General features: G+C 27.0%; 1 protein-coding gene across 1 annotated transcript in view; it reads left to right on the top strand.

Annotated features, from left to right (window-relative positions):
* The first annotated feature begins 54 nt into the window (after window positions 1–54).
* Window positions 55–10753, top strand: part of Ssrp (structure specific recognition protein) — a 31568-nt gene continuing 20869 nt past the window's right edge. The window contains exons 1-6 of the mRNA XM_016075437.4: window positions 55–289; window positions 2572–2757; window positions 5069–5174; window positions 7888–8078; window positions 10226–10320; window positions 10455–10590. Coding sequence (XP_015930923.1) covers window positions 239–289; window positions 2572–2757; window positions 5069–5174; window positions 7888–8078; window positions 10226–10320; window positions 10455–10590 — 765 coding nt within the window. The 5' untranslated portion in view covers window positions 55–238. The remainder of the gene's footprint in view (window positions 290–2571; window positions 2758–5068; window positions 5175–7887; window positions 8079–10225; window positions 10321–10454; window positions 10591–10753) is intronic.

The raw sequence follows: 10753 nt of genomic DNA, 5'->3' as shown, positions 1-10753 counted from the left end.
TTAAATAAGATTTTCATTTTTCTTGATGATTCATATTTATTTTTTCTCAAAAGCGAAGTGAAGACATAAACAATCAAACAAGCACTACTACTTTGGTTTGTTGATTTTATTTCGCCGTCTTTTGCGCGCCGTTCGCTGTTACACGACTGATTGTACAAATTAATTATTTCAATCTTCTATAATTTGTAGAAATAGCACTGTTATTCTATAATAGTAGTTGTGAAAGAAGACTCTTATAATGGATTTTCTGGAGTACCCAGAAGTTGTGAAAGAAGAGAAAGGTGGCTTGGTGAGTATAGTAAATTGCCATTTAAATGATTTCTTAAATTCATTAATAAAATTTTTAATATATGCAATATTTTATATGCCACACACTTTCAGATCCTTGGCTAATGTGTTTGAAATAATGAGCCGCATTAAAATCTAATAATGTTTATCATGGAATTATGTTATAAGTAGGGATGTAAAGAATATTCGGTGTTCGTCCAAATGTGCTGCCAAATATTCCGCAAAGTAGTTTTTGACTAAGTGTTTATTTTAAATGAAAGAAGAATTCTTTAATCATATTCTTTACTATACATTTTTAGAATTAGTTTTTACACAATAAATTGTTAAGCTCTAAAACTTTATACAACTAAAACTTTATAAAACGTAAAACAAATTTAAATCCTGAAAGACAAATATAAAAGGTAAATTTGAAGAATTGAAACTAGATTACTTTATATTGTACCTGGAGGTTTGTATAGCATAATTCACTCAGGTCAGTTTCCTCGATTTTTCAACACGCTTTGTTTTATAAATTGAAAATGTTTTTTCCTTTTCTTTTTTTCTTTCAGCTGTTTTTTTGTTCTTAGCAGTATTTTAGGGGATATTTCCGTATCGTGATCTGTCGCGTCAATTACACTTACCAAGGTGCCAAATAGATTTTTTTTAAAAAATGTAGATGTTTGCCTGGGGGTGGGGAGTTATACCTTTCATGTTAGTCCCTTTCTGTGATGTTTTTTTTTAGTTTCTCGCAGGGTTGCAAAAAACCCGGGTTTTTGTAGAAAAACCCAACCCGGGTGGGTTTTTCTGGGTTTTATTGGGCTTTTCTGGGTTTTTCATGTTTTTATGAGAGGGTTTTCAAAAGAGAGGGCAGGGATAAGTACCCTATTTTAAAAAAGCTTATTTTAATATTAATAATTAAGTTTAATTTTATAAATTGACTTCATATAGATAATTAATACAAATAAATTGATGTGAAAGTCTGAAAAAAGTTTCTTCATGTATCATGATACAAAATGTTATATGTACTCACATACGTCACACATTTGAAACTTATTTTAACATAGGATTACTTTTTATTTATATTTTAATCTTAAAAAATGTTAGGGGAAATTTTTTTATTTGCATAGAAAGCGAATCAATGGCACTGAATAATCAATGGCCATACAGTCAAATCTAGCCAGCAAGGTGACTCTCCAGTCTCCAACACAATTAGTTTCTTCACTGTAGGTTAATTTTTTTTTAGGATAGATTACATATATATTTCAATAGAATATCTCTTTAATATAACAGGGGATGAAAAAAGAAATCAATCTTAGAAAAACCCAGTAAAACCCACTTTAGGGGGGGTTTTACCGGGTTTTTCAAAGTGGGTTATACCCAGTAAAACCCGGGCGGGTTTTATTGGGCAGGTGGGTTTTTTGCAACCCTGGTTTCTCGCAGGACACTGCTCAGAAGTTTACTAGACTTGGCGATTATTCTGCCGCAGATCTCGATACGGAAATTTCCCTGCATTTTAACACAGCATCCTAGAAGACTTAATTCCTTTATCTTTTTATTTTTCATGCATTTTAAGTCAGAAAACTGGTGACATAGAAAGCTGTTTATTCAACATTAAATTTAGGTTTTAAAATCTAAGAACATTTATTTTCTTGTGCTTTTTTTTATTTATTAGTATTTTTATTATGATAGCATTTTATCAAGAGTATTTCTAAGGAACATAATTCTTTTAATGCCACTTAATTCTAAAAATAAGGCAATGTCAAAAAGTTAAATTGATATTTTTAGTGTAAAATTTCTTGATTAAAAATTAAAAGAATAATCTTTGTTATGGTTTCAATCTTGCCTTTTCTTTAAAAAAAAAAAATTTCCCCCCAATAGTTGTTGTTATTATGGTGTGTCAAATAAGAAGATTTCGATTGGACTTTGTTCTTTTTCTTCACAATACAGTAATTGAAAAATTGGCGAGATTTGTGTACTTTGGTCGTTGGCATTATAGTCGCCAAGTCTTAGCAACTTCCGGGCAGTGATCCACAAGAAACTAGAAAAAAAGTTACAGAAAGGAACCAATTTGAGTGGTATAACTAGTAGTCTCCCTTGGGCAAACATCTAATTTTTTTTTAAATTTCAAGTTTGAAATCTATTTGACACCTTGGCGATTGTAGTTGGCTTGTCAGATCACAATAGTTATTAGATAATTTGAAAAGTTAACAGATAACACCACATTGTAAAATATTATTTCTGTTCAAGGTAAAATTCTGTACATGTTTAACTTGGTTTTCATTACTTATAAATTGTATTCTTCAGGTTCCAGGACGGCTAAAGCTTACAAATCAATCAGTAATATTTAAGAACAACAAAACTGGTAAAGTAGATCAAATTCAAGCATCTGAAATAGAAAGTGTGAGGTGGCAAAGGTTAGCTGCCCACCCTGGTCTGAGAATCTTGCTTAAAAGTGGAGTATTACATCGTTTTGGAGGATTTCAAGATGCTGTAAGTTTTTGTATTCTTTTATCCCCCTCAGTATTGTGAGCAATCCAATTAGTTTCTATTTCGTTTAGTATCAGTAAGATCAAGTCTTGATCTGAAAAATTACTATGTTTTGTTAATTATAATTTTCATATGTTCAAAGGAAGTAAACTTTTAAAGTTAAAAAATTAAGTAATTTTCAGTAGCTAAGTGCTAGCAAAAAGTTGCTAAATCATTTATTCATGCATCGAAATAAAATTTTAAAAAATCCAATGACTAATGTTCAGTATATATCTTAATATATATATATAGTTTAGTTTTCTACTTTGCTGAATGTCTTCAATTTTATTTTTTTCTTGTGTGGAAGTAGTTCTAAACTATTAAAACATTGATTAATGACATTTGTGCCATCTAGTTAACTGAAAAGTACTAAAAAACCATCTTGTCTACTATTATCACAATATTAGACTATCATAGTTTAATTATCATATATTATCCTAATATTATATCATAATCATAGCTCATTCTAGGCAAGGTAAACAGGGCGCAGCACCCTGCTGCCCTTTTAGTCAAAAGAATTCACCCTGTTGCCCCTGATGTAATAGACTCCATACCCTTTTTACCCTTTCTTTCCTGAACCCTTCTTTCCTTTTTCATCCAACCCTTCTTTACTTTTCCCCCAAACTCTACAATGGATTTCATGAACTGTTATTTTTAACTCTTTTTATTTAGTTTGTCATTGCTGTCAATACATAGATTTATATGGGAAAGGAAAAATAGCCATCACAACCCATTGTTGCACTTGTCTTTGAAAGTTTGCAGTTACTTCCACTATCATTAAATCATAATTATTATGAATCATTTTAATCATAACTACAGACACTTAAAAACATACATTTATTATTTTATTAATATATGCATGCATTTTAAATAAATTACTAAGCTAATTAGCTCATTAACTCGATATATATGTTAATTTATTAATGAAGATAAGTAATTAATGATTGCTTTGCTACTCTCAGTTAAGTTTAAAAAAAAATTCTTTTACTGATTGACAATGCTTTTTAATAGAACGTGAAATTATTGCCTTTTTAGAATAATAATGCCCTTTTTTTAAACTTTTGCACCCTGCCCTTTTTTCTGCCTAGAATGAGCTCTGTCATAATATTATAATGTTTTGTCAAACAATCATTGCGATAGAATATAAATTTTTATGCTCTATTAGAAATAATGAGTATTGAGAACAAAAAGTATAAATTTCTTGAATTATGAAATAATTTAAGGAGCCGCTGATTTCTTTTGTTTTTAGCCTTAGATTTCTGCCAATAAATGATCGCTAAATCATGTATACTTATATTTAAAGTTATTTTCGTGACTAATGGAAAATTTGATAAGGTTTGCATATTGTAGCTCTTTTAGATGTACCACTACATTTTTTTTTGGGGGGGGGGAGAACACTTAACACCATTAAAGCAACACTTAACACCATTAAAATTTATCAACCTGTGTAATATTACGTAATTACTAAATTTTGTCCTCAACAATTTTTAAGTCACCCTATTGTACTATTTTATGTGTATATTTCAAAAAGTAATTTTCATTATCAAGATAAGAGAAAAATTTGTAGTTTATAAAAATAATTAAAGGCATGCTAAATAGCAATTTTGGTGTGTAGTTTTTTTTCCCTCAAAAAAAAATTTACAGAAAATGATTAATTGATAAACAACTTGAATAACTATTATTTAAACTGTAGGTTATGAAAAATTGAACGTTAAAGGATGCATTTTTTTTTTTTAAAAAAAAGGGATTTTTTTAAAAAATAGTTTTAAAATATAAAATCACTTTAAAAAATTTAACCAGTAAAGAATAATTCTAACAAAGTAAATATTGGTAATAGTTAAGCAGAAAACCAATAAATACATATAATTTTAGGAGTGTGTAATTATTATTTAAACAGTGAAGTAATATTTTCAAAATAGAATATGATTATAAAGGCGGTGTTTTTAAGGGATGGTGACTATTTTATAAATAGGGTGAAGAGGACACATTTATTAGAATCAAAAGGCAAGCAATACAGGCTGCCCTTTAAAAAACGCTTAGGGAGAACACTGCCTATACAATGGTTGTGGGTGCTAACAAATACCAGTATTATTAATTTAAGTTGATTGAAATATATAATTGAAACATTTAGACATCACCTTGTCTACAGAACACTATGTTACTTTTTAAAAAGAATTTTTGCATTTCAATTCTTTATTTGCTATCACTCATTCATTTCACGATTATTTTATTTTTTAAAAATGATTATCTGCTAGTTTATGTTTTTAATTTTTAGGACAATGAAAAGCTTGGCAAGTTTTTCCAAACAAATTTTGAAGAAGAAATTAAAAATAAAGAGCTTTGCCTAAAAGGATGGAACTGGGGAACAGCAAAGTTTGTAGGTGTGTAATAATTTTTGAGTTTTAAATGTTTTCCCGATGTTAAATTGCGCACATTTGTTATAGATGTTTTTCTCTTTTTTTTTTTCTTCAGAAATTACTGTTCACAACTTTTCTTAATTTATAAACAGTTTTAATTTATAAGATAGAATGTTAAAAAAGTAAAAATATTTATTTTGATTAATTTCAAATTTAAATGTACTCGATTTTTCTTCTTTTTAAAGATGCTAAACTGCACAAAATTATTCTTAATTACATTACATTTCCAGGGCTACAAATTATACTACCAACTTTTGCTAAATATTTTATGGAGTGGTTAAAGCTTTTAATTTTTGATAATTTTGCCAACTTTTTTTAAAGTTTTACCCTAAGAGTATTGGAACAAAGTGTCATTTATTTTCCTATAAACTTATGAATCGTTTACATGTAGTGGTATGAAAATTAACTTAATAAATCAGATTTGTTTAATAAAGATTTATTTACATTAAAACATTAACTTAGCTATCGTTAGAAAAAGTGCAGAAAGTCGGAAGCCCTACATTTTAGGTATAAATGGCCCTTAAAAAACTGATTGTTAACGTTATAAAAAATATTTTTTAATTATAAGTTATTTTAAAAGTTATTTTTTACATAATTTTAATGAAATTTTTTAAATATTTATATATCTATAAATAATTTTCTCTCTTAGTGAGTAAAATTAATCATATTTACTAAGTATCTTGTGCAATTTTTGAAGTAAATTGAATTATATTCAATAAAAACTTTTAAGAACAAATTCTGTGTGTTCAAGATTTTCTTTAAATTTTCGTTAAGAACTATGACTAATCAGTATCAAGAATTAAATAATCATAGATGATAAGAATAATATCAATTTAAGAATAGTTTCTCATTGAGCACCACACATCTTACATTCTAGATGACGATATGTTTTGAAAATGATTAGTTGAATGCCAATGATATAGATTGCTCTGACAAACTGACCATTAGTATGGTTGTTGAAGCATTTATTGAAATTTATAAAAGCTGACAAAAAATTTTAACCATCAGTTGCACTTCTGAAGAAGGAAACGAAAGTCATTCTCAATAGAGTAAACGAAAAAAAACTATGGCCAGGGTATCTGCGCACCTGGAAAGTCATGAATTTCGGTATTGAACAAAATTTGTCATGGAATGTCTTGATTTAAACTTTTTTTTAAAAAAATCAGGAGAAGTCATGGATTTAGGTCGCCAAAAAATTTCCTTTTTAAAATGGAATATACCCCCCTCTCCCTTTAATTTCATTGTGTCTGAATTTATAACAAAATACCCACCCACAGTCATATTTGATTAAAATATAAACTGTTTTTATAGTGTTCTTTAAAAATTATGGTGTTCATTCAAAAAATGAAGGGGGAAAATAAACATTTCTTGAACATATTATCTTTTAAACTTCTGTGATTTCAGAAATTTTGTTATTATTCTTTTTTTTTTTTTTTTTTTTTATCAATTTAAAATTTTAGCTGAAACAAGCCAGTCATTGGCAATTTTTTTATTCCGAAATGAGAACAGAAAAATCAGGAGTATTTCTTTCCTTTCCGATGAACAAGAAAAATATCTTTAGAATATAATACTGCAGCAAAAAAGAAACAAAAAATTTTTGCTTTTGTGTTTTTTTCAGCTATTTTATTGCTTTAGCTCCTTCTTTGCTCTGTTTTTTAAATTTAAAATCTATAAATATGAAGATGCACAGCATAACAATTTTGATTATACTTATCTTTCAATGAATGTTATGATGCTTTTTTAAATTTGTTGTGTTTTTGTCGGAGAAAATAGTAACTTCGTTGAGTCGTGAAAAATTCTTGGAATTAACGTGAAAAGTCATGAATTTGGAAATCTAAAATGTAGCTGATACTCTGTATGGCATTAAAACCTATTCACTGTACTGCTAATATTTTGAATCCTAAATTCAATGGAGTAAATTTTTCAAAAGAAGAACAAAGGAGTAGATTAAAATCTATTCACCAACTAACAGCATCTGTACAAGCTATGTCAGTAGAGAAAATTCTGCAGAGACTAGCTAAATATCAAGACAACAAGGTTTTTTTCTTTCTGGAAAACAATGTTTTAGTCTGCTGTAAATATTTGTTCTATAAATTGGTGTAATAGAACATGTGTTGGGTCAAGTTGGCCAAAATAGCACTGATAGTATTAATTATGCCTTCAACAACAGCAGCAATAGAACACCCATATGTAGCCCATAGTATTATCATTTGTACACCACACTTAAGCTATTGAGGCTGGGAAATATGCTTGATTGAGTTTACAAGCACATCTGATTCTGATGCAGGACTTATTCATGTGTTAACTGATGAAATAGTTATTCATCTTTTGAAAATGAAGAAAATAAAATTAACATATCTTTTTTTTCCCTTTTATTTTAGATTTTGTGTATATTTTCTTTTATAATTTGTTTTAAATTTTTTTTGTGTTTCTTACATACATAAATATACATTTACATTTTTAAAAAAAATTTTAAATTCGTATATAAATACATAAGAAGGGAAAATTCTCAATTATTTTTAAATTTTGACTGCCGGAGACTAGTCTCATTCTCCTAGAATATTCTCAATGTAATAATTTTGCTTCACATCTTAATTTTTCATGTACTAGTACTGAAGGATTTTATTTAGTTTTAAATGTTATAAGTTTTTCCTTAATGTTTTCTGTTCGATTTCAGGAAATGTTCTTTCCTTTGATGTGGATAAAAATACTGCATTTGAAGTTCCACTCACCAATGTTTCACATTGTACCAATGCAAAAAGTGAAGTAACCCTCGAATTTCATCAGAATGATGAAGCTGCTGTTTCTCTCATGGAATTGCGTTTTCATATACCCACAGATCCTAATGGAACTGTTGATCCCGTTCAAGTAATTCTGTTTTCTTTTTAATGTCTTAAACACAAAATTTCTTTCAAAGAATATTTATTTTTAAATTTATTTCCTTAACTTTTTCTTATAGATATTTATACGTCAGATAAAAATAAAAAAAAGTCTAAGTTTATCTTATTATAATTATTTCAACTAAACTAATGGGTTAAATTTTATGGCTGATTTTTTTTTCCTTTCTGAATGCTGATTTTGGGAAGAATTCCTGTGTGTAAAATTATGTTCATTTTCTAAAGAATTTTGAAATATATTGTTTTCATATAGGGGAGAGTCGAGTACCCCCGCCCACTGTCAATTTCATATGTATAGAATATTTTTTCAAGTCAATGGGCCATCGGACATTAAATGTTATATTAAAAAAAGATTATTTTCAAAATTTCAAGTATTTATGCAGCTGGTAACATGGTAAACAATAGTTTTGAAAATATGTTGAATACAGTAGTCATGAAATTAAGAAAAATTGGTTGAATGTTTCGATTAAACTTCATTTTAATACTAAAAAAATAATTTTTTCTATACATACAGCATTAGAGTATGTAGTCTTAAGTTTAATTTGCACAAAGAAAGAAGTTTGTATGTAAAAAATTGTTCGAGTAATTACAAATTTACAAAAAAAATTGGATTTCGGGTAGCCCCGCTCATATGAATGTCGGGAATCACCGCCCAATTTTATTTCGTCGATACATGTACGGTTGCAAAGATTATTATTTTATTGCTTCAAATTTGAATGTTATATGCATTTTTAACAACAAATATATGTTTTAATATTATATGAAACATAAATTTATATATTTAAAAATGAAAAATTAAATATTTTTGAAATTTAATTGATATATCCAAATTAAATATCAAGAAATCATAAATCTTATGACAAGCTATTTGCTTACTTATTTATTTTCACTTATTTGTGAACAATTATTATTTTATTGCTTCAAATTTGAATGTTATATGCATTTTTAACAACAAATATATGTTTTAATATTATATGAAACATAAATTTATATATTTAAAAATGAAAAATTAAATATTTTTGAAATTTAATTGATATATCCAAATTAAATTTAATATCAAGAAATCATAAATCTTATGACAAGCTATTTGCTTACTTATTTATTTTCACTTATTTGTGAACAATTATTATTTTATTGCTTCAAATTTGAATGTTATATGCATTTTTAACAACAAATATATGTTTTAATATTATATGAAACATAAATTTATTTATTTAAAAATGAAAAATTAAATATTTTTGAAATTTAATTGATAAATCCAAATCAAATTTAATATCAAGAAATCATAAATATTATGACAAGCTATTTGCTTACTTATTTATTTTCACTTATTTGTGAACAAATCAATCTACAGAAGCATTTGAGTGCAATCAAAATACAAAGTGAAATTGTAATTTTATAAGAAGTATTTTATATTAAGTTTATAAGAAGAGATCAACCAAATAAGTTTATATTGAAAAACAACTATTGTTAATTATTGTTACTTAAATTAAATTATTTTCGTTAAATATTTAATATAAATATATATTAATATTATAATATATTAATATACATTAATAATGATAAAAAGTATGACATTTGTTGTCATTAAATGATAGAATTCAGTAAAAGTATATAAATATGTAATAAATAAAATAATTTTGTGATAAAAATGATAAATGAGGTTTATCTATTGTCAATACATTGGTCATTCTCATTTACACCTGAAAAAATAGCCAAAAAACATAATTTTTGTAACTGGGCGGGGCTACCCGACACATTTTGAAAAGAGCTGAAAAACATGTTTTTTTTAAATTTCTATTTTTTTAAGTTTAACTATTCTTTTTTTGGTTTATTCTTTTTGCATTATTTAATTAGATGATAAAACAATAGAAACATACAAAAATGTTGATTATTACTCAGTATTATACAGTAATATAAGCAATACTCCTTAAGTGAGCGGGGCTACCCGACTCTCCCCTAACTGAAATTATTACTAGAGTTCTTAATTTGTTCTACTTTTAAAAAGATTTTTTTCCATATTTATATAAATATTATCAACTGTTTCATTATTATTATTAATACTGCCTTTGTAATAAATATTTCTTTAGATAAATTTTAACAATGTAACTTTTTTAGGCTTTTGTAGACAATGTTTTGGCTAAGGCAAGTATTATTCAAGCTACTGGTGATGCAATTGTTACATTCAAAGAACTGCAATGCCTGACACCTAGGTATGACATAGTTTCATTATGTATCTAGTAAACAAATGTTTTTTCTTCTGTTAACTATTGAGAGTACCAGATAGATAAGTTGAATTTATATCTTAGTTACTTTGTTATAATAATGATTCTTTTTTTGTTAATAGGGGAAGATATGACATTAAAATATTTCCATCTTTTATTCAACTCCATGGAAAAACTTTCGATTACAAGATACCATTAGATTCTATACTTCGTCTTTTTCTGTTGCCTCACAAAGATAATCGACAAATGTTTTTTGTGGTAAGCTCTCAGATGCTTCTTTTTTAAAAGGAATTGTTTAATGTACTTCACAAGCCTGATATAGTGTGCACTGCATATTACAAGGTCATGTTCAAATGTTAATATGAATGCAATTGCCCCATTTCCCTTCTTAGCGACCTACTGTTTAAATTAATATTTCGGG

The sequence above is a fragment of the Parasteatoda tepidariorum genome, chromosome 5, assembly GCF_982258835.1.
Source record: "Parasteatoda tepidariorum strain Cologne lab strain chromosome 5, Ptep-v5.0, whole genome shotgun sequence".
In the NCBI taxonomy this organism is placed as follows: domain Eukaryota; kingdom Metazoa; phylum Arthropoda; class Arachnida; order Araneae; family Theridiidae; genus Parasteatoda; species Parasteatoda tepidariorum.
Note: the sequence above shows the minus strand (reverse complement) of the source record. Positions and strands in the feature narration are given on the sequence as shown.